The following is a 24368-nucleotide window of genomic DNA, read 5'->3' as shown; positions in this document are numbered from 1 at the left end:
AAGCAGGCTCCAGGATCCAGCTGTCAGCATAGAGTTGGACACAAGGCTCAAACCCACAAACCACGAGATTATGACCTGAGCTGAAGTCAGACACTTAATCAATTGAGCCACCTAGGTGCCCCTCAATTTTGTCTCACTTTCAAGTTTGTCTTAACCTTACCTATATTGCTATAACATCTCTTCTGCTTCAGGTAATCAATGTTGTTTCAACACCATTTACAAGTCTAAACTCAGTTATCCCTTCCATTCTGAATGTACAGCAGATTCCACACCTTTATGACTGTATCCTTTCAACCATCCTTTCTTCTTTGCTCTTAGGCTGATCATTCCAGCTGCCACCAGCAAGGCTGCGTTCTTCTTTAGAGAATAACCTAGTCCAGTCCTTCCTGTGCAATACTAATTTCTTCTAAGACACTTACTTGAAATAAAAACATTTTTAAGTCTCAGGATCCAAATATATTTCTATATGCCTGCCCATTTATTTATAAGCTCTGTGAGAGCAGGAACAGAGTTTTATTCACTTTTATGTCCTTCTGGCCTAATAAGCCCTCAGTAAATGTTTATTGAACAAATCATTCAATGCCTCTGGCCAGTTATTGAGTAGGCCAACACTGATGCTTGAAGATAATCATAGTGGCTATTTAAGAAACAAAGACTGAACTGTAAAGAGGAAAACAAGAAAAAAGAAAGAAACAAAGATTGATTTGGAATAGAGGTTCAGTGTCAGTCTGAGCAGCCAGAACATAGCAGCTGGACCAACACAAATTATACCTGGTCCAAAGCTGTGTATCTCAAGAATCTTCCCAGACCAATATTATGTAGCCAGGGAATGGCAATTCAAACTATAGACAAAGCAAAAGTGTTTTAATAGAAAACCTCAGGCCATATAGGCCCACTTTGAACCTTATCTATTCCTTCAATGATACATTTTACAAGAGCAAGGAAGACAGTTTTTATTTTACAAAATTTAATTTAATTTATTGCTCCTTACATAGTTATGTGGAAGAAAGTTTTACAAAATGCTTGACTGTAGGGGAGTATAGGTGGCTCAGTCAGTTAAGTGGCCAACTCTGGATTTTGGTTCAGGTCATGATCTCATGAGTTTGAGCCCACATCAGGCTCTGCGCTCACAGCAGCAGAGCCTGCTTGGTATTCTGTCTCCCTCTCCCTCTGCCTCTCCCCCATTTGCTCTCTAGATCTCTATTTAAACAAATAAAAAATAAAAAAATAAAATATAATTAAAATGATTGACTAACACAAATTAGTATAATGTCTAAAATAGGAAAAGTGTATACATATATACGTATATATACACATATACATATATATACATATATATATGTGTATGTGTGTATATATATATGTATATATACACATATATATGTGTATGTGTGTGTGTATTTATTTAAACAAAAAATTAAAAAATAAAATATAATTAAAATGATTGACTAACACAAATTAGTATAATGTCTAAAATAGGAAAAGTGTATACATATATATGTATATATACACACATACACATATATATACATATACATATATATGTGTATGTGTGTATATATATATGTATATATACACATATATATGTGTATGTGTGTGTGTATGTGTGTATATATATATGTGTATATATATATATATATATATATATATGTATGTATAAAATAGGAAAATAAAATTCAATAGCCCTCCTGGCTTTGCTAAGGTTAATAGTGGAGTTAAAATGCAAACAGGAATGAATTGTATAAGATAGTATGTGTCTCACTGTTTATTTCCAACTCAGTCACTTGGGATTTTACAGTTAAACTATCCTGCTGCTTTAAATTTAGAAATTCCATTTCTAGGGCACCTGGGTGGCTCACTCAGTTAAGCATCCGGCTTTGGCTCAGGTCAGGATCTCAAGGTTTCTGGAGCCTGCTTCAGATACTGTCTCTCTCTCTCTCTCTCTCTCTCTCTCTCTCTCTCTCTCTGCCCTTCCCCACTTGATGTCTCTCTCTCTCAAAAATAAATAAACATTAAAAAAAAAAGAAATTCCATTTCTACTTTAAGATTCCTCATTACAATACTCTGAAGATGTTAACTACTACTAAATGTTTTAATCTTACAGAACCAAGTGGGTACGAGAGTGGGCTCTAGAGCTGGACTGCTGATGTTCTAATCCCAGCTCCTCAATTATTATGTACATGACCCAGGACAAGAGTCCTATCTCCTCTCTCCCTCAATTTTCTCATCCGTCAAGTAGGCATAATAATACTCCCTGCTATTTTGATGGGTGTTTATATGGGTTAATATTTGTAAAACTCTTAAAACTGTACCTAGTACATTGTAAGTGTTATACAAAATCAGTAGGGAATTTAGGGGATTCGATGAATATTTGGGATTTTCTCTCTGCCCCTCCCCTGCATGCACTCTCTCTCTCTCTCAAAATAACTAAATAAACCTAAAAAAAAAAAAATCAGGGAATTTAGGGAAAAAAAACTATACAAGATACTTCACATCTTTTTTCACTAATGTAGAACAAAACGAAGGAGAAAAAAAGCCAGCTCTGTGCCCCTGTTGGAAGCTCCCACTGGAACTAGAACCCCACGGTTATAGCTCCAAAAGAGTTGTGTCCATTCATTCAATAATTTGAGAGCCTAGTATGTGCTGTAACTGACCAGGAATCAGACACACCCTCTGCCCTCAAAGGCCTTGCAGTGGGGTTAGAGATCAGAACTCTAATCTACTTTTTCACAGATGAGAAAACTGAGGTCCAGAGAAGTTATGCCTTGCTCAAGGTCACACAGCAAAATATCATCAGAGGTGAGACCAGAGCGTTTTCCCACAACTCAGTTCAGAACTCTTTTCCAATTGACCACCCCACCCTTTTGAGGGTCACATCTCAGCTACTATTTGAGATACTACCTAGTTTTCATGACCCTCCCTTCTGTGCACCCACTGTCACCCTCGCTCCCAAACCTGGAGCTTAGGATTTAGAAAAGAAAACGGTGAGCCCTGAAGAGAAAGTCACACACTGGGTATTTTGAACCATCCTCTGCAAGAAAAGGAAAGGTTACGCTGGTCTCCCAGCATTAACTCTTCCTGTGCCGGAGAGGTTGAGGCCGTTTAAAAACAAAAACCTGAGTGGTCTCACTCAGGACCGAAAGGGTAGATCCCCGCCCCCTGGTAAAGCAGCGAAGACAGATGGGGAGCCACCTGTCAGAGGACTGTGGGCGGGGGCCGGGACCGAGAGGGCCGCGGGACCAGAGGGTGAGCGCCGCTGAGCGCACGCTCAGAGCAGACAGTTCGCAGGAGGCAAGAGATGATGGTCTAAAACCCTGGGAGCTGAAGGCCAGAGCGGGAGGAAAGGTAGTCACGGAAGGGAGGCAGAGCTACAGGAGGTGGGGGATCCTGGAGGTGACAGCAAGGAGAGTACGCAACCGCGAGGGGCAGCTCCAGCGAGGACGCCGGGCGGTCGGGCGAGAGAAGGCAGGGCAGCGCCGCGGCGCTGCGGGCGGGCTCCGCCAGGGCGGGGGGTGCCATGTCTCGAGAGCGGCCCCCCCACACCGACATCCCGCGCAACCTGAGCTTCATAGCCGCGCTGACGGAGCGTGCCTACTACCGCAGCCAGCGGCCCAGCCTCGAGGAGGAGCCGGAGGTGGAGCCAGGCGAGGGCGGGACGCGCCTCGGGGCCCGGTCCCGAGCTCACGCTCCGAGTCGGGGTCGCCGGGCCCTCTCTGCGCCAGCCGGAGGCGGCGGAGTTCGGGTGCCTCGCAGCCGCAGCCCCGACACCCGCAAGAGAGTGCGTTTCGCCGACGCGCTTGGGCTGGAGCTGGCCGCGGTGCGCCGCTTCCGCCCCGGAGAGTTGCCGCGGGTGCCCCGCCACGTGCAAGTTCAGCTGCAGAGAGACGCCCTCCGCCACTTCGCGCCGTGCCAGCCTCGCGCCCGCGGCCTCCAGGTAGGCGGGCGGCATCGGCACGCCCCTTCCCCGGCACCTCCCCTACCCGGCCGCAGCAGGCGGCCGATTTATCAAGGAACACCCATCTCCATCCCCAACCCTAGGCTTGTTCTCGCTCATCCCTTTTGGTGCCACTCTCCCAGCTGGGCTCCACTCCGACTGCTGGACGCCGGGGTCCGCTTCGGATTGGTCCAGTGCCTCACCCTGACCCCGCCCCCTGTCTCTCCTCTCCTCCCCACCCCCTCAGGAGGCGCGCGCCGCCCTAGAGCCGGCCAGCGAGCCCGGCTTCGCCGCCCGCTTGCAGGCGCAGCGCATCTGCCTGGAACGCGCCGAGGCGGGCCCGCTGGGCGTGGCCGGGAGCGCGCGTGTGCTGGACCTTGCCTACGAGAAGCGCGTGAGTGTGCGCTGGAGCGCCGACGGCTGGCGGAGCCAACGCGAGGCCCCCGCCTCCTACGCCGGTCCGGCCCCGCCCCCGCCGCGCGCGGATCGCTTCGCCTTCCGCCTTCCGGCGCCACCCATTGGGGGCGCCCTGCTTTTCGCCTTGCGCTACCGCGTGACCGGCCACGAGTTCTGGGACAACAACGGCGGCCGTGACTATGCTCTACGGGGGCCCGAGCACCCCGGGAGTGGCGGAGCCCCGGAGCCCCAGGGCTGGATCCACTTTATCTGAGACTCCTGCGGCCGACGGCGCGAAAAGCAAAGGCACCCAGGGGCCGGGGGAGCCCGAAGATTTGGCTGGGAAGAACGAAAGAAACCGAAATTGGCTGGGAGCTGTCCAAGAGAGTCAAGTGGGGGAGGGCGAGGAGGACGGGAGAATTCAAAGGGGTGTGGAGTGGGCGGAATCGAGGAAGGTCGGGAGGTGGTGGAAAACATTAGTTGGATGTGAGTGATAGTAACCCAACGCATATAGGAAAGAAAACCAGAAAAGGCTCTGGGGGGATTAGGAAAAAAAAAAGCCAAGATGGGGGTTGATGATGATGTCCTATTCCGTGAGCTGGCACTGGGAGAAAGTAAGTGGGTTCGTGAGGCCTAGGAAGTTGAAGGTTAAGGTTATCTCTTTGGGATTGAGGAGGTATTATGTTTGAAATATGAGCCCACCCTACTAAAGTCATTTGGAGTGCCAGCTCATTACCTCTCTTACCCGCCTTTGCCACCTCAGGTCCCTAGCCCTGCCCATCCTAAGCTTTAACTCAGCCATAATTGCCTTGCTTAAGTCCCAGGATAAGTCCCCTGTTATTCCCGAAGATCCCAGGCTTCATTCTTCCCTGACTGGCTGGGGAGTGGTGGCAGACCCCCGCCGCCCCCAGGCAGTCCTGGGAATTAAAATGAAGGCAAAACCAAGGCCTGTCCTTGTAGCCAAATAATGTCGTGCCTGAGGAGTTGGTACACTCAGGGGCTTCCAGAAAAATGCCAGCCTTACCTTTCTGGGGTGCCTTTTAATGACCCCTAAGCACTTTATGGAATGCATTTGTCAAGGAACAGTGAGTCACAAGAATCACTCTAATTCTGCCTCAGAAGGAAAGAGTCACTGACTAGCTGTATTACTTTGGGCAATGTTACTTCACCTCTCTGGGCCCCAGTCTCCAACTTGGGAAATTAGATTTTGATTAAGTGATCTCATACAGCCGGTTCTTGCTCTGACATTTTATGATCTACTGAGTGGCAGAGTGTGGATGAGAAGCCACATTCTCCAACCTACAGTTGGAGTACCACAGGTCAGAACACAAAGCATCCCAGCATTGGATTGAGGCCAAGGATGGGTCCTCCAGTTTTGACACAGATACTCCAGAGGCCAATAAGCATCCCATAACCAGCTTGCAGCCTTATGGTATTCCAACACCTTTTTCAAACTGCAGCTCATCCTCTGCCCCTTGCCTTTTGCTCTTGCCCCCACAGACTCCCAGTCTAGGTGCTCTGAGACAGCTTTGAGTAGGTGCATCTCTGTTGGGGAAAATGATGTTTGGGAGCCCCAGAGATGAAAGGAAACAATGTTGAGGCTCTCTTGAGGATAAAGAATTATGGATATAAGAAATGGAGAACATTTCAAATAAAAAAACAAAGCTACTGAATAATTAAGTGGCACCAGAAGATGGCAGTGTGTTCTATACCCTGAGCAAGTAAAATGGGAAAGCAGGACTCTTCTACCCATTCACAGTCATGCCTTAGGTCTCCCCTCCTGGTTAACCTCTACTGGTAGTTTTTCCTTTCCTGTTACCCTATTCCTAAGCTCTTTGCCTTTTTGTTTGTTTGTTTCTCTCTCATCACTTTCACTCTTTTAGCATATAGGGTATTTACCTTCGTTTTCTCTTTTCCATTTGTCTCCCTCTTCATACTTGTTGATCTCTGCTCTTCCTTCTCCCTCCAGAAGGGGTGGAGAACCCACTTCCTTTTCTCCAAGACCATGGTTGATCCACCTTCCTCCCTCAGGCTCCTTCTTGACAGTCTTCTAGAAAGGAGAAGAGGGAAAAGAAGCAGTTCCTGATGCACATGAACAACTGCTCCCAGGTAACCAGCTCCCTGCACCCTTTTCTATCTGTTAACTAATTTCTCAAAAATTTCTGAATCCCCCTCCTCCTTATTACTAAGAGAGTGCATGCACAAAAGCCCATACATGCATTTAGAACACAGTATGGGGGCTAGTTACCCTGCCCCTCCTGTCCAAAGCCTTAGTCCTTTGAAGGAAGATGGCCGAAAGAGAGGAACTCCAAGTCACTTCTCAAAGAAATGCTGGCTTAAACATCATCCTTATCTAATGAAGAAAACAAAGAATTTCATGCATCTTGTGGAACACCTTCAGGTCAAAGTACCAGCAGAGTGAAGAAAGAAACTGCTAGAAGCCACAAAGCAATGCGCTTTTTAGTCATCAATGAAGAGCCCAAGGGAGGTTGATGGAGAGGGAGACTGGGTTGAGGCTCAGTGTATAATAATCTCTTGCCTAATGTGTATGCATTATTATTATGTTGTATTAACAATCATAATAGCTCACATTTACTTATCTGCTAAAATCTGGTGTCTTGCATGCAATACAACCCTCAAATCAACCCTATCAGTTGAGTAATATCCCTATTTTAGAGCTTAGGAAACAGCTCACAAAAGCTCAGTAATTTGTTCAAGATCACATAGCTAGTAAATGGCATAGCTGGGGTTGTGAACTCAAGATATCTCCAGAGGTTCTGTGCATAACCATTTGATTATAGTTCTTCCTTTAAAAACAAAACTGACAACTTTGCCATATATAGTCTCTTATTAGGAAAAGACCACAGTTTCTAACTGCTCTGCCTTCCTATCCTCCCAGTCTCCTGAACTGGCATAGAGAAGGCAAAGCACTGAGGGGTCCCAAGTTCCATCCAGGAGCTTGCTGCTGTCTCCTGTACCAGTGTCCCAGCTCTGCAGAATCAGCAAGGGACCATCCTGCCTGCCTGCTAGAGAACTTGGGAGCCCACCTGAACTCCAGCTTTTCCATACATTGGGATTCTCTCCTGGCCCTAACCAACTCTCTACACGTGTTGGTGTGTCATGCCCCTTTCCACTCCCCCGAATAGTTTTGAACTGACCAATCCCTAAAGTTTCCACTAGAAAGTATCCCTGACTAGGACAATTGCTGAATGGTCTGTGCTTGGACCCTCTCTGCAAGCCCTGGTATTACCGAGTAGATAAATGTAAACTGGTTGGAGATGGAATGAAGAATAATCCATTTTTCCCTGAGCTTTCTCAGTAAGCAGTACCATGGCTCACCCACCCCCCATTCTCAGCTTTATGGAGCCAACACATGAATCTTCTAGTTTTCCCATATAGAGCTGCCCCAGGGCCTGGGAGTAAACTGACATTCTAATCTGATATGGGAAACACTAGGAGTTTGGTGGAATCTTTAGGAAGGTATGTGTTAGGCATTGGGATAGGGACTTTCCCCTAAAGGCTGATGACTATATGAACAGGAGCAATTTGGTGTATAACATGTCAGCCATAGATGAGGAAGTATTATATAAGAAAAAACATTACGCTGGTCAGGGGCTTGGGTCCTTGAAGCAACACAGCTGGACCACTTTGCCTGTTTCTCCTATCCAGATCTTAGATATCTTCCTACACTTAGCTGTCTGATAGCCTTCCTTATTCTTTTGTTTCTCTTTATGAATGTAGCGCATCATTTATTGTCACAATAAGCCATAACTTCTGAACTCTCCAATCTAACTCCCACATTTTCTTGCTTCTAACACCTGTGTTTCTCTGGAGCTTCTCTGGATCCTTGCAATCCAAAGGTCATAGAATCAGAGACCAGGAAAAACTTGTCTTTAGAGATTATTGGGTCCATGCTCCACTACAGATGAGGACACAGGTCCAGAGATGAGAAGTGACTTCAGCAGGGTCAGAGAATTTGTTAGTGCAGCTCAAGATGGGTCTTACCCTCAACCCTTCTGCACACATGCCATTCCTGGGCTATAAAACAGGCCTCTACATAGTCAGATCTGCGATTTTTCATGGCAGGGGATAATATCAGAAATGTTTCATTTTCTCCTGCTAGTTTCCATTCCCTTCCCCATCCAGGCATGAAAAGAAACAAAAGGCACTTGTAGTTTTCTTTGTTTTCCCAGCCTTGGCACTTCTTTGGGTGATATTGCTGAGGAACAGTGAAGTTGCTAAAAACATGGTATAATCCAACCATTGACTAACCTGGAGAGGAAATTAAAGTTTGCTTTGTGAATTCCCCCAAACCACTGTTCTCATCAGGCCCTCCCAGAGCATCCTCATACCGTTCACAGTGTAGCCATGTTCACTGGGCCCCAAACCCACTAGTTCTGTGCCTCACTTCAGCTTCCACATGCAACTACTCTTCCTTCTGGATAAAAGACCTCATATGTGAAATAAAGTCAAAATATGAAAGTATATCATATAATATTGAGAAATTGTTTGTTTGGGGTGGAGGGTGGCAAGAAACCCAGAGGCAAGATTCCTCTCTCCCAACCCCCATTTCTTGGTCATCTCATTTCTCTACTTGCTGGTGTCCTATTGCTATGCAAAAGTTGGATGGGCAGAAGATATGGAGGAGTTGGACAGCCCTGGTATAAGACACCCCGGTATAATCCTGCCACCATTTTGGGTAGTGGCGGGAAAGTTACAAGGGTCCAGCTTTAGTTCCCTGGCACCCAGTGCCAATTCCTGGTGCAGTTAAAGGGTACTGCTTGGGTAGAAGCCCTAAGTTTCCCCTTGGGTGGGGTGGGGTGGCTATTCTTCCTTAAGGAGGCAATCTAAGTTACATTTCTCCTTAAGCACTGGAGGGAAGAGGAAAGCCCTTTTCTCTATCAAGGGCAACCCTAAGGCAAAAGATGAGAAATATGATGGAGAGGGAAAGCAAGGACCTCTGTCTAATCCAGAATGGAACAATAGATTAAAGTGAGGTATCCTTGAAAAAATTAAGTTCTAACATAAAATTGATTTCCATATCACCTGAACGATGAGAAAATTCAATTACCCACAAAGTAACGAGACGACATTTCTAATAGGGAAGCCCTAGCCTGAGAAGAATCAGAGGCCTCTGCATTACATCATAATGGCCAAGTTGTGATGTCACTGCAGAGCACCCATACTTATATTGTGAAACCAGATAGCTAAAGGGTAGAGTCAGCATGAGGAGCAGACACCCAAGGAGAGGTAAGTGGGGGCATTGCAGGAGTTTTCTCCATGGCTTATTGCCTAAGGTCCCTCTGTGGCCCTAATGTCTTTCCAGACGTCTCACATCTTAGTTTAGTGGTAGGTCTTTCTGAAATCCTTTCACAAACTCCTTCACTGCAGCTTTTGATATCCCAGTTCCTCAAGACTTGCAGTTCTGATTGGTTAGCACTCAGCTTTTGTATTTCTCAGGAGACAAGGCACAGAACAGTGGAGGATGGTTCCCCTAAATGAGGCAGAAACTCACCATATCCATTTGGGTAGTCCCAGAGGTAGATCGAAGTTTTTGGGTGCTTGAAACATACAACTTTCAGAGCCTTTTGAAAAGAAAAATAAATGCATTAGGCCCAACAATGAAAGTGCTTTAGAATGAGAAAATATAAATTATAATTTTTTTTAAAATTTTTTACTGTTTATTTTTTGAGAGAGAGAGAGAGAGAGAGAGAGAGAGAGAGAGAGAGAAGAGGGAGTGTGTGAGCAGGGGAGGGGCAGAGAGAAAGGGAGACACGGAATCTGAAGCAGGCTCCAGAGCCTAACGCAGGGCTCAGACTCACAAACTGTGAGATCATGACCTGAGCTGAAGTCGGACGCTTAACCGACTGAGCCACCCAGGTGCCCCTAAATTATAATTTTTAAAGAGCTGACAAATATAACATAAAATCAAGAAAAGTAACACAATTTTTTAAGTGTCTACTTAACATATTTTTTTACAATTTTGTTTTTGGCTGCATACTCTTTAATATTTTTTCATATGATGCTTATATATATAATGTTTTCTATAAGGAGTATAGAAAGGTAATTCAGTCTTCTACATGATCACTTTTTAAAAATTCTTAGTGATTTAGAAAATGTTCACCTTCGCACTTTATAAGTGGTAATGTCATAATTTTTAGGATTTTTGTCAAACTTGAAGAAAACACTCAAATTTCTTTGATACTTGTGGTGTAAAATTTCAGAGCACTTCAAATTTGTAATGATTAATGCCATATACTCTGAATTGTTGACATTAGGATTATACCTAGAAGTTATATGTATTAGTCTGCTGGAGTGGCCATACAAAATACAACAGACTGGGTAGCTTAAACAACAGAAATTCTCCCACAGTGTAGAGGATAGAAGTCGGAGATCAAGGCATTGGCAGAGTTGACTTGATTCTGAGGTTCCCCTCCTTGGCTTATAGACAGACATCTTCTCCCTAGCTTCTCATGGTCTTTCCTATGTTCATGTCTGTGTCCAAATTTCCTATTGTAAAGACACCAGTCATATTGGGTTAGGACTCACCCTGAAGACTTCATTTTAACTTAATTACCTCTTTATAGACCTTATTTCCAAATACACTTACATTCTAAAGTACTAGGAATTAGGACTTTACTATATGAATGGGGGGGGGGGGGTGGGAACAACACCATTCAGCCTATAACACTATGCTTAATATTAAACTACTTACTAATAAACTACTAACCCCAAACTAAATGTATCCTCAAATTAACTTCCCTAGCCAATCCCCAAATATCCATGGCATTTCCACTGCCACCTGACAAAAGAAGTGTAATGGAGGGGAAGTCAGAAAGAGAAGGGACCTCAATCTTAACCAATTGCAGTTTAAATATTATTTTCAAAATATTTTACAAAAAGCCATGACCACATTATCACATTGCTGGGGCTCTAGTGCACCTCCAGTGCTTTAGAAGAGGTCTGTGCAAGGGATGGTCCTAAAAGTTCAGTTTCTTTACCTATAGGGTAAATGTGTCTCTTGTCAGTCCTGCTAGTATCTGAACCATGCAAACAGAAACAGAATTTTCACCAAAGATGGGGGATTAACATCTCTACATTGAGGATAACATGAGTCCCCACTCTTCTGCACTAGTCCCAGGAAGAGCTGGGAGGGTTAGTGTCTTGCTAAAGGTGAGGCCCTCCTTTCTCTGATATTGTCAGCCTGGATCTCTTCCTCTCTTCCAATCCCCACCACAGGACACTCCATATTCTAAAGCTTTAGAGTGAAATCCACATCAAAGAGGGAGGCTTCAGCCTGTACTCCAAAACTAGGGCAGAGGAGTTTCTTCTGTCCTTGGATTTTCCTTCTCCTAAACCTGTCTTCAATTCTGCTCCCTACTTCTGTCTCAGGAGCGTGTTTCTGAGAATTGAAAGGTGGCACATTTGCCCACCTTTCATATTTCCAAGCCCATGATCAGTGATGCCCAGAATGCCTAAATGAATCCTCTAGGGACTGGCACTATGTTCCCACAGACATTGCCTGCCTGACTTTCCAGCCAGATAAGCATGTCAACCAGACAACCCAGTCTTGTTATTTTTTTAGATTATGAAAGAACAACCTCGCCACTGAAAACTGAGGGCTGCTGCTGCCTACAATGTTTCACTTTTCCTTTCATCACTTACAAACCATTGGGGCATTGTAGTAGTCATGATTTAGGACAAACTTTGTATATACCACCAGCCCTGGCTTAAACCCTGAGGGATCAGAAGTTTCTAACTCTAAAGCTGAGCATATGTATCTTTGCTTTTTTTTACTCCTATGATGTTTTTGCCGGATACCAGTTTGAAGGATGTAGGGCTGGCTCTTAGAAGTTCAGTTGTATTAAATGTAATGGGGCTGGGGGCAGGCAGGGGTAAATACAGGGATAGTAACATAAAATAGGGCTCAATGCTGAAGAGGAAATAAATTCTTTCTTTCTTTCTTTCTTTCTTTCTTTCTTTCTTTCTTTTCTAGGAAATAAATTTCTGATGTCTGGCAACCTTGAAAGAGCTCTAGACCTTAAATTGGAGTAATAATGAGTAGTGGTGTTTTGGGGGAGTATATAGAGAGGGGTGAGGTCTATCTGCGGAATACAGGGCAAAGTCTGAAATTTTTTTATAAATTACTGTGACTATATAAGCTATTAAGTGACCTAAATAGGCAAGAAGACAGTTTCAAAGACCAGCGTGAGAACAAAAGAATCACTCGAGAAAGTACCATTCCCAAGTTTTAGTCGGAGACGGAGAATCCTAAATATACAAACTTTTGGCCCAGAACTTCGGGGTGTGGACTACCACTTTGGTGAAAAGTCCATTTCATTGCCATCCCTTTCTAGACAAGAGAAAACCAAGGTCCCCAGATATGAGGTGGAGTTCCAGGTCCTCTTCACTGGGACAGAAAGGGGACCTGGGGATCCGGTAGGTCCCAAACAAGTGCCCCCTTCTGACACTTCGTCTTTGGGAACACCTGTGCAGTGTTCCGAAGGCGCCGGACAGCTAGGATCCTCGTCTTTCAGGTGGCAAGACATTTGATCCATCTGTAGAACAAGTTCCCGGTTGCTCTAGGCGCTACATTTACAACGACGCTGCTGACGGCGGTTGGGCCCTCGGCTGGGCGGGCGCGGCTCAGCTCGTGCGTAAGTCTGACAAGGGGGTGCTGAAAAAAGTCTTCCTTCAGGAGGAACAAATAGGGAATAATTGTAAGGCAATTCAACAAACTGCTATGAATTCCCAGGGGAATTTCGGGAAGACCAGGGCTAGCAGTGCTCCGAAGGTCCGGCGCGGAAAGGTCGAAGGCGGGGGGAGGTACCAGTCACAGCACCCTGGCCCCGGGGGACATCTTCCCTGCCCCACGCAGCCAATAGCCACCCCGGCTGAACCCGACGCAGCCAATAGCCGACTTCAGCCGAGACTCACGCAGCCAATGGTCGGCTCAGTGCGTTCCGCCAGTGTCCGCCTGCCTGCGTCTACCAATCCGGACTCGGGCCACCTTGGCACCGCCCCTGGAGCACCCCCCACCCATCCGCCCCGCCCCCAACTCGCTCGAGCAGGGTTGGGCTTAGACGGGCGCGCTCTCGGGGACAGGGGGGGCAGTCCCGGTCCCGGCCCTCCGCGCGGGTGGGCTTGGAGCAGGCCGCACCGGGCGGGAACCCCACTCCCACCCCGGAGGCCCCCTGCCCTTTCTCCCCCTTTCCCCCCGGCCCATGGTGCGAGGCTGGGAGCCGCCGCCCGGGCCGGACCGCGGTGAGTGATCCCCAGCCCCTTCGACTTCCCCTCCTAGCCCCTGTACGATCTCCGACCTCCGGAGCCCCATCCCCGCGCTGGGGGGAGGAGGATTCTAGGCTCGAAGTCGCCTGGTTCTCTCTTTCTCCTCTGGACTTTTCGGTTCCCTGTTGTAACTGGGGGAGGGTGAGTGGGTGTGTAGGGAGGAGGGGAAGGCTGGATTGGGACGGTCTCGGCGAGGGGAGGATTGAGATTCGCCTGCTCCCTGGGGCTCATCGCCCCAAGTGCAGCAACTTTTTGTTCTCTGACCCAGTTTGGAGCCTTGTAGACTGCCTGCGAAATGGAGGATAGGAGAAACGTTTCCTTCCCAGGCCTCCACCTCCCCCCCCACGACTACCTCCTGGCGACCTCAGCACACGCACAGAAATCTGGCCTTACTTCTGGGGAGCAGTGGTCTTTGGGAATGAAAGGTTTGGGAGAAACTGCCCCTGACCCCCCTACCCAGCCATACTCAGAAAACAAACCAGTTAAAAGAACCCAAATCCTCAGAGGTTCCTGGTTTTGCGTCCTAATATGAGACTTCTAAACTGAAAGAAGACTCAAGCTGAGACCTGTTTGGTAATGTGGGCCCAGATCAGGAGATCTTTTACATACAAACCTCCTTCTCACCATACATTTGAAGCCCTTTTATATTATATGATTAGGACAGGTAGATGGCAATGATTGGAAAAAAAAAGCCAGTTAAACTTGGGAATTTTTTAAATGATGCGTACATCTCTTAAGCATTGTCATTAAAAGTATATTCATTTCACCAATCTTTTGGGGTAATATCCAGGCGTTTTCTTTATAAGTCTGCTGACTGGAGTTCCCAACTGCCTTTCTGGTATAAACTACACAAGCAAATCTCAAATCTGGCTGCACCCTGAGAACTTTTAAAAGTACTGATGCCTGAGCCCCAGTCCAGACTAATTAAGCCAGAATGAGGAGGAAGGTTCCCTGGTTTAAATTTCCCAGGTAATTCTAATGTGCCACTGCCTCTCATCATCTATGATTTCCAGGTTTGGTTTATTTAAAATGGAGTGAGAATTTAAACACTTTTGAAGCAATCTGAATGTAGAATACTTTTGAGATTTTTAAGTCCCCTGCCCCTCCAATCTTTTACAGTTGCCTACTATTCCCAACTCAACAATTGTACACTCGTTGTATTATGTCTTTCCAAAGCATTTGACTTTGTTTTCGTAGAAACAATTTTTAATGCACTAGTTTTTCATAGGTTTATGTGATATTTAATTATGTTATTATGTAAATAAAAAATACAAACAGGCATAAACAGGTTTGGAATCATATACAACTTGGCCCAAGCACACAGGGCAGCTGAAAGAAGCAGATGATTTTGGCACACTAGAGAGTAGCCTACCAGGCTCTAGGATGTAGCACACTGTGGGTATTGGTCATATAATCCAGTGGGTCAGTTAAGCCAGGCTCCTGGCCCAGCTGAACACCCCTCCCTTCCACTATCTCCAACTAGTATCACCAATACCCAGTCCCTTCTAGACCTATTTAAATTCTGTTGAGTCTTTCCATCCACTCTTTCCATTCATTCACATCAAGATGTATGTTACTCTTTAAGCAATTACCACCGCTGCCTTTTTATTCAGTTGGGAGGACATAAGGCAGAGGTTCGTAACCTGGGCTTCTGGGCAGTGAGCCCTCTGAGATTATATATATATGTTTGGATGTTTATTGGGGGGGCGGGTAGTCATAACTTTCTGAGGGTCCATACCTTTATCTGATTCCCAAAGAAGTTCATGACCCAAAAAGTTGAGAAACATGTAAGTTGAATACCACTAAAAATTCTTTAAGGCCCTTAAAACTATCACCAAAACACATTTCAGGCAGCACTGCAGTTCTGTGAATAAAGATTTAGGGAATTTATGCAGGATCATATGTAGTCTCTCATGTGAACTGTCTCCTGCTTTAACCATAAGCCTAATAAGATCAGCCTAAAGTTGTGAACACCTTTTTCCTAGGATTTTATGGACACCTACATGAAGTTTAAGGCAGTCCATTCTTTTCTGCCATCTGTCCATGGGCATGGAAAGCCCAAAGGGAAAGAGGGGTGATATCCTCTCTCTATGTTTTTCTGATTATATTTTTTATTAGCTACTTAAAGTAGCAATAGGGCAAATCCAACATATTCAATAAGGATCAAATTTAGTAATTATTCAGAATTGATAATCCCACCATTACTACCATCTCTGCCCACAGGAGTCCTTTTTTCTCCAGTTTTGATTTCCCTTCTTTTTCTGACCTCTCCAAATGGAGGCACAAGAACACAAGACCCCATAGTGCCTTCATGGTGGTTTTGATTACTGTGGGGCCTACCCTCTTTGTTAATACCTCTCATGAGCCACTCTCTGATTGTAGCTTCTTCCTATGCCAAAGCAGATTCTTCCAGGGAGGCACAGCCACCATTCTATATCAGGAAGTCTTCCACAATTTGTGTTTTGTGTAATTGGAAAACTGGATGTATATAGTACACCAAATATGGTATTTGTATTACTACATGTTATATTGAAACATCAAACTGATGTCATGAGAATCTGGAGGATAGCAACCCACATGAATGAAAGCAAAATGCTTCCTTGTAAGGCTTATAGCTGTGCCTGCCTTATTTCCTGTCTGGCAGTCTTCATCCTTACACTGGACTGCTGTCTTCCTTATGCTACATTTTTCTCATATCTAAAATGTTATTGTGTCCTTAAAAAACAAGACACAAATAAGGTTAGTAGATGTCAAGTGTTGCAGTCATTAAGTATTGTCCAGCTTAAAATTGGTGGTGTTCCTGGTGGGCCACAATGTCTAAATGGTAGTTTAGCACCTAGCTGTGCAAGCATTTGTTCATAGGCCACGTAGCTGTGTCTGGGATGAACCTACAGGGTGAAGGTAGAGCTACTACTAAATTGGCAATTCATCTGGAAATCAAAAAGGATTTATATCCAAATTATGGATTCAATTCTCCTAAAGCTGTTGTTTTCATCCTTTTTTTTTTTTTAAACAACAAAATCCATTCGGGAATTTTATCCAACTCCCAAAATATGGAAAGCATAAAATCATATATACCCTAGTTTCTTCCACTGCTCATTAGAATTAGGACCCTGCAAAAACAGATAGAAAACAAGGATTTTAAAGAATTCAGCCTTGGCTGCATTTCCCTCCTTGTGTCTAGAAAAGGAGCATTACCATATATCAGAATCACCCTGTGAGGCTGAAGTCATGAGGAAAGCTATTTGTTGAGCCTTTACTTTGTTGTAGGCATCATGTCAACTGCGTTTTTTAATTTAGTCATAAACTTGCAAGGAAGGTGCTGTTCTGACCTCCTTTTTTTCTGATGGGAAACTGAGGCTTAGTGAAGTTAAATAATTTGTCCAAGGACAGCAGCATTCTGGGAAGTGGTGGAGCTGCAATTAATCTCAAAACTGCCTCACCCCAGGCCTCCACCCCAACAGCTGCTTTGGGCCTTGCCTACGCAGGACACCTAGTGCATAGTAGGTGCTTGGTAAAAATATATAACTTTACATACACTTGGCACTGTATGCATTTTTTACACATGAAGAAACTAAAGCTCATTTAGCAACTTGTCCAAAATCACATAGCTGGTAAGTGGCGGAACTGGGATTCAAACTGCAGGTTGGCTTTACTCAAGGATCATATTTCTATCCACTCTGCTATGCTGTCTCTGTTTACCCTCTTAACGTTCTCTTCAAGCTGTATAGCCTTTAGGATCTGCATGGCCTTCGCTTCATTAGATCTGCTTTTTAAAAGGAAATGGTAACACATCAAAATGCTACCAAATTTTTCTAATCGTCATATAAAATCCTTTGATACCACACTGCACTGTAACTTCCTGGGCTTGAGATTCTTCTCAGTTCATCATGTAGCATATACATAGGAATCCTGTCCCATCCTTAACATATCAGAGGTAAATATTTATAAACCCGGGTGGGATTCCTCTAAGTGGAAAGGGTAACAGATGTGTTAAAGAGTTTCTATTTCTAATGCCCAGACAGGGAGCTGAGTTAAAATTTGGTCAACATACCTTTCTGGGAAATAACCGAAGCAGGTGTTTCAGGAAGGCCAGAGTCAGGGCCTCTCCCTGCAGCCCCCATATCCACAGACCTGGGAGCAGTGGTGCTGCTGGGGAGCTTGCAGGACCTGGCTGCAATTCCTAATGAATCTGCCTACCTGGCCCTGGGAAGAAAGCTGGGCTGCAGAGATAAGAGCTGCAGGCCCTCTGCCCTGTGTGGAGGAGCTATTACAGTCTGAAGGAGCTCTTCCCAACTCCCCCTGAGAGACACTGAGCTGTTGAAGAGACAAAGGCTGGGGGGGGTGGGGGGGGGGGAAGGGAGGGAGGGGCTAACCTTTGTTCCGTGGAGGACTTGGAGGTGGAAACAGTTCCCTCTCTCTACCCCCAAAGACCCAGGGGGAGTAACCCCATTTATCCCAGATACCCTATCTATCAATTATCCTACAGAGAGAAAATAAAGCTTAGCAGATTTGGGTTTAGGGCTTGAAGGTACTATCATTCCTCTGCCTGCAGGACTTCACCACCAAGAAGAGAAAAGGAATGGGGGCGGGGGCTAGGCAGAAGGACAGTACTATCTGTCCTGCCTTCTAGAAATTCCTCTCTTGGATTCCCCATCTGTCTCCACATTCTAGAGGTAATCATAAATTGTCAGGAGCTAAAGCATTTGCATCAGTTCTGAGATTACTGCACTTCATGTTTTTGTGGTTGAGTTTCCATTTTGTGACTCCTGTTCCATGATCTTAGAGGGTGAAGTGAGTTTGCATCAGAAAAATAAAGGCAATATAAGGATGCGTGTTCCTCCTTAACCTCTAAAGACAGATTTCACTAGTCACGTGACTTGGGGTAATGAACTTCTATGGACTTCGTTTTTTTCCATACATATGATAGGAATTATAACAGGTTCCTAAGGTTATGAAAATTAAATGAGAAATTTTTTTAAAGCACTTTAAAAGCAATCCAAAACAGTACACAATAGACAGTTGATTGTATTGGAGTCCAACATTTTGTTTGGCAGAAAATGAGCAATGGGCTGAAAGAGGAGCCCCAGTGATTGAGCTGTTTCTCTTCTTATTACAGCTATCTCTGAAGGGCACAAGTCAGAAAGCACCATGCCTCCTAATAAAGAGGCCAGCAGTCTTAATAGCTCCCCCGCGGGGCTCATCTGCCTCCCTCCAATCTCCGAGGAGCTACAGCTTGTGTGGACCCAGGCAGCCCAGACCAGTGAGCTGGATGGCAATGAACACTTGCTACAAACCTTCAGCTACTTTCCCTATCCCAGTCTAGCAGACATTGCTCTTCTCTGCTTACGCTATGGGCTGCAGATGGAAAAAGTCAAGACTTGGTTCATGGCCCAGCGCCTCCGCTGCGGCATTAGTTGGTCATCTGAAGAAATAGAAGAGACTCGAGCCCGAGTGGTCTACCATCGGGACCAGCTCCATTTCAAATCCCTTCTCTCTTTTACTCATCACGCAGGGCGGCCCCCTGAGGAGGTGCCTCCTTCTCCAGTGCCACCTCCAGAACAAATGGGTCTTGGAATAGTGCCCTTGACTCTTAGCGAGCCTACCCAGATGAAAGGATTGAAGGTAGAGCCTGAGGAGTCCTCAGAGCTGCTGAGTCACCAGAAAGCAAAGGAACCCCTGATGGCACCTGGCAGTGGGACTTTCTCCCACCAATCAGATTTTTGGCAGGATCTTCAAAGCAGTGGCCTCTCTAAGGAGCAGGCAGGCAAGGGTCCCAATCAGTCACATGGCCTAGGTTCTGCTTCCTGGAACCACTCCACAGCTGTCCACCAGCCACGTGCTCGGGATAAGCCCCCACCAATCTCATTACTTGCCAGTAGTTGTAAGCAGGAGTCAGCATCTATTATGACTCCTTCTTCTTCCTCTACCTCTTCCACTTTCCAGGTACTGGCTAATGGAGCTACTGCCACCTCTAAACCCCTCCAGTCATTGGGCTGTATCTCACAGCCACTGTCACCCAATGAACAGGCACTGCCCCCACATCTGGAGCCAGCCTGGCCCCAGGGGCTAAGACATAACTCAGTACCAGGTAGGGTTGGCCCTGCAGAGTACCTTTCCCCAGATATGCAACGCCAGCGAAAGACCAAGCGCAAAACCAAAGAGCAGCTGGCTATCCTCAAATCTTTCTTTTTACAGTGCCAATGGGCACGGCGTGAGGATTACCATAAATTAGAACAGATCACTGGCTTACCTCGGCCTGAGATTATTCAGTGGTTTGGTGACACACGCTATGCTTTGAAGCATGGGCAACTAAAATGGTTTCGGGACAACGCAGTACCTGGTGCCCCTAGTTTCCAGGACCCAGCAATTCCCACACCCCCACCTTCAACCCGCTCCTTGAATGAATGGGCTGAGACACCACCTTTGCCAAACCCCCCACCCCCACCGGATATACGACCCTTGGAGAGGTACTGGGCAGCCCACCAACAGCTTCGGGAAAGTGATATCCCTCAACTGAGTCAGGCATCAAGGCTTAGCACCCAGCAGGTACTGGATTGGTTTGACTCTCGTTTACCTGAGCCAGCTGAGGTGGTGGTTTGTCTAGATGAAGAAGAGGAGGAGGAGGAGGAGGAACTGCCAGAAGATGATGAGGATGAAGAGGAGGAGGAGGAGGAAGATGATGACGAGGATGATGATGTGATCATACAAGACTGAGGGGTGGGGGAGGGGAGGGGAGGTCTGTTACTAAAAGATGAACCAACTTAGTAACTGTTTAAACAAAGAAACCACATTTTTTTAATTACCTTGTGGCAAAGAACTAAAAAGCTTTGTGTTCTTGAGGTTGGGGGATGGGGGATGTAGTGAGGGTGGACCAGGGAGGATGACCATAGGACCCAAAGAGAGGTGAGGATTGGTTGGGCAGAAATCAGGTCTTTAGTCTCAGTGAAGAGAGTGCTAAGGATCTGGTCCAAACCATGGGCTGGGAAACAGTTCTTGCTCTCTTCATGTCTGTTCTTTCCCCTTATTGTACTAAGGAGAGGCCAGACATTGGCCCCACGTCTTTAGTACTGGAAAGGAGGAGTAAAGAATTTTGATTCAATTGATGATTCTAGTGCATCCCCCAGTCTCACCATTTTCCCTGGAATATAAGGCTGCCTCACACCCCTTTCTTCTCTGAGCACAAGTCCGTGCATAATACAGCTGAGAGTCTTAGTGTGTCCCAGTCTCACTACAGGTATTTCCTTCATGCACACCAACTTGACGCTGGGTTTTCCCTGCTTCATTACTGAGTTGCACAGGTAGCAGAATGTTTTCACTTCTGATACTGGGACCATTTTGCCTTGTACTTTTTAATCTTTTTCCAAAATCCCTCATTCTGTTTGCTATTTGTCTCAGGGTAAATCTTCCCCATGGAGCTTGTGAAAAAGTTTAATAATTGGGTGGAGAATAATTTAGACTGGATATTTATTGGATGTGGGAACTGGGGGGAAATGTCCTTTTAAAAAGTAGAATTAGGTTACAGAGGGATAGAGGAGAGGGATGATTTCTACTGTTCAGAAGGTGGGTGCAGGTAGGTTGCAGGTTTGGTTTTACAAATCTGAAACTTCCTCCTGCCTAGCTTGACAAAGACTAATTTTTCATCTTTTTGGTGTTGGCTCAATGTGTGTCTATAATAGAGACTTTTTCCCCTCTTTATAGGATCTGTCTTGGGGACAGAGGGACCCTGGTCTTAACTGAATTGATTATTGATGTTTTAGAATGGTTTTCATCAGTTGGAGTCAGGTATAAAGATATCAATGGGTTAACCATCTAGAAATAAGAGTGGAAGCCCCAAATTGCTAGAATAATAAAAGGCCAAAAATAAAATTGTTTCTCCTCCACTTTGCCACTTCTATGGTTTAGAAATTAATGGAGCCAAATCTATTAACATTCTGACTTAGTATACTTTTTTTTTTTTTTTTTTTTTTTTTTTTTTTTTTTTTAAGAATCAGGATATATTGAGGTAGGTTAAAAGAATAAAACTTTAAAAGGCAATACATCAGTATCTTATCACTGGGAAGATTTGTTTCCTATACTGCTATAGGACAGGCTCTTCCCAGAAAAGATGTCTAGAAATACCTTTAAAAATAAACTCAAGAGTTCCAGAAAGGGTAGGGAATGCTAGTTCAGCCTCATGGTCATTCCCAGGACTCCATTTATTTCTGGCAGATGTTTGCTATCTTTATATTTTTTTTCAAAATTTTTGCTTATGGCCTGCCTGCCACTGGCCAACCCATTTAATTCCTCATTTCTACTCTTTAATACCCAAAGAAGAATACATGTTCCATCTCACTGGTGGTGTTCTTTGCCCATTCCACCATTCTAGACCTTGTAATATAATACCAATAGAGCTGCAATAACAATAAAAGGACATCTTTATTTTATCTGTGTACTTTAGTAAGCTGAAAGTCTGGGTCTCCAGCTGTTATCAGACAGAAAGGAAAATCAACATAGTTAACTAGGCATAGAGGAAACAATAGGCAAACAGAAGTAGTATAATAAATTAGGACAAGGAACAGAGTTGTTTATTAGCTTTGGCAATAGGTGAATACATCCAAAGCTTAAAAAATGAAATCTAGAAATAAAACATACTTAACAAGTGTATGATTTCACACCTCCAGTGAGCCAAGAATTTTTTTACAATATTTGTTTTAAGTTGTAGGAAATGAGAGAGCTACATATGAGTGTGGGAGAGATCTAAACATCTTCCTGAAGAACTAGCCTTATATAATGCTGATCGTTTTCCCAGGAGGTAATATAGGGTGTATATGGTAAAGAACAAAGCAGATAAGGGTGCACAGTGAAATGTGGAAAGAAACCAGGGAAACATTTTCCAAAACCATCACACTTAATGAGTATTGGATGCTATATGCCTTCCTTAAGCAATATATATGGATTGGACCTTGAAGACGATCTATCTGGAAGTAGTCCATGCTTCTCTTGCCCGGGCTAATCCCATCTGTCTCTGTTCGTACAGAGTCTGCAGCAGAGGACAGGAAGGCAGATATGGGCATTTATAACAAAAAGGGCAAATAAGGCCCTCTTAAACCACTTTATGAAGTTTATTAAGACAGCAAACTACCACTGTGCTTCCCCATAGTTTTCTCCATTGCATGATAACTGTTCCAAGATTTGTACTAAGATTTGATACATCTGTGACAAAGCCTTTGTTGCTAATTATGAAAGTCTACAACATCTGAGCGGCTTATGGTGATAATAACGCAGAGTATTTAAAGAACTACTTTGGAAGACCTGGAACCTATGACTACTGTGCTGAAATGTGCTTACCAGGGAGGCAGGATTCTTATGCCCTGGGGAGGTGGCACTTCAATAGCTTTTTTTTTTTTTTTAATCTTCCTGAAATTTTCAAAAAGTACAAAAGTAAAGTAGTATAATGGACTGATGAGTATCCATCACCCAACTTCAACAAATAGCTCATGGCCAATTTTTTTCATTTCTACTCTCTCTGCCCCATGTCCACTAGATTATATACTAAAGCAAAACCCAGACAATCCCTTAACTTCCTATTTCTAAATATTTTAGTATGTATCTCCAAAAGATAGACTATTTTTAAAAACAACCACAATAGTAGTATGCCCACACACAAAAACTAAGAATTCCTTAATATTGGGGTGCCTGTGTGACTCAGTCAGTTAAGCGTCTGACTTCAGGTAAAGATCTCACGGTTTGTGAGTTAGATCAAGCCCCTGCTGTCAACTCAGAGCCTGCTTCAGATGCTCTGTCCCCATCTCTCTGCCCCTCCCTTACTGCACACATGTGTGCGCTCTTTCTCTCTCAAAAAATAAAAAATAAACATTAAAAAAAAGAAAACAATATCAAATGTCCAACAGGTATTCAGTTTTCAACTTTCTCATAAATGTATGTTTGTGTGTGTGTGTGATACAGTTTTAATCAGGCTCCAATAGGGGCCATATGTTTGCAGATGGTTTATATGTCCCTTAAGTCTTTTTTCATCTGTAGGTTAATCCCTCCATTTGTAAGGATCTCAGGGATGTTATTTCCCCAGTGTTGCCTCTTGTGGCTTAGACCCTAATTCCTTTCCAGTGAAAATAAAGGGCGTTTGGAATATGAGAGCAAAATATTTACCCACCTTAGTATGTCCTTGGGCTCACCAGGAGCTTGGCATGGAAAAGAGCCTAAATATCCTCAAAACCTGGGCCATAAAAGTTAACTTAAAAGGCAAGACTGGACTTGGCATGTAGAGCTCCTTACAAACCTCTCTCCTTATTCCCATGCCTTCTTCCTCTTGTTGCTGACATATCATAGTCCCATAATTTATAAAGCCTTATTCTAACCATCTCTAGAGAAGTACATGCGATTTTTCCTAGTTCAAGTAGTACCTCTATCCAAAAGATATATTCCATTGAAATACTTTTTTGTGGAGCTTCTGGGAATGTCAGTTGTGTCTACGCACTTAGTTCACACTGGCCCAGACCTCTCAGTTTAAAGGCATTCACTACCATGTGACCTAATTTTTAAACCCCAAACCAGGAAGCTAATCTGATAGTAGGAAAGAATCTTTGAAATTGAAACCATTCTGGAAAATTGTGAACATTTGGTTACCACACTTGAAACCCGTATCATTCTCCACTGGTTACATTTTACCACCTTAAGAGGAGACCAAAAGGGTATGTTGTGCACAGGCCCAACCATGTAAGTTTTTCATACACAGGCAAGTTAGACTAGC

General features: G+C 44.7%; 3 protein-coding genes across 7 annotated transcripts in view; 2 read left to right on the top strand and 1 right to left on the bottom strand.

Annotated features, from left to right (window-relative positions):
- Positions 1-1738: 1738 nt before the first annotated feature.
- HOMEZ (homeobox and leucine zipper encoding) lies at positions 1739-21552 on the top strand. 3 transcript variants are annotated; one of them, XM_047862827.1, is made up of 3 exons: positions 1739-1749; positions 13399-13594; positions 18738-21552. In XM_047862827.1, the coding sequence occupies exons 2-3, from the start codon at positions 13555-13557 to the stop codon at positions 20333-20335; spliced, it is 1638 nt and encodes a 545-aa protein (XP_047718783.1). In that variant the 5' UTR covers positions 1739-1749; positions 13399-13554; the 3' UTR covers positions 20336-21552. The 3 variants fall into 3 exon arrangements, 2 of the variants coding, with proteins under 2 accessions (XP_047718783.1, XP_047718784.1); XR_007152990.1 differs by lacking the exons at positions 13399-13594; positions 18738-21552 and adding an exon at positions 6407-8815; XM_047862828.1 differs by lacking the exons at positions 1739-1749; positions 13399-13594 and adding an exon at positions 9508-9580.
- PPP1R3E (protein phosphatase 1 regulatory subunit 3E) lies at positions 2358-8815 on the top strand. Of its 3 annotated transcripts, none has more exons than XM_047862832.1 (4): positions 2358-3934; positions 4182-4722; positions 6300-6439; positions 7230-8815. In XM_047862832.1, the coding sequence occupies exons 1-2, from the start codon at positions 3518-3520 to the stop codon at positions 4602-4604; spliced, it is 840 nt and encodes a 279-aa protein (XP_047718788.1). In that variant the 5' UTR covers positions 2358-3517; the 3' UTR covers positions 4605-4722; positions 6300-6439; positions 7230-8815. The 3 variants fall into 3 exon arrangements, with proteins under 3 accessions (XP_047718788.1, XP_047718789.1, XP_047718787.1); XM_047862833.1 differs by having other exon boundaries at positions 6599-8815; XM_047862831.1 differs by having other exon boundaries at positions 6300-8815.
- Positions 12629-24368, bottom strand: part of RNF212B (ring finger protein 212B) — a 35877-nt gene continuing 24137 nt past the window's right edge. Inside the window, exon 15 of the mRNA XM_047862837.1 lies at positions 12629-13022. Within this exon, the coding sequence (XP_047718793.1) occupies positions 12864-13022 (159 nt within the window). The 3' untranslated portion in view covers positions 12629-12863. The remainder of the gene's footprint in view (positions 13023-24368) is intronic.

This window comes from Prionailurus viverrinus, chromosome B3 (genome assembly GCF_022837055.1).
Source record: "Prionailurus viverrinus isolate Anna chromosome B3, UM_Priviv_1.0, whole genome shotgun sequence".
Lineage (NCBI taxonomy): Eukaryota > Metazoa > Chordata > Mammalia > Carnivora > Felidae > Prionailurus > Prionailurus viverrinus.
This window is presented reverse-complemented; position numbering and strand designations above follow the sequence as displayed.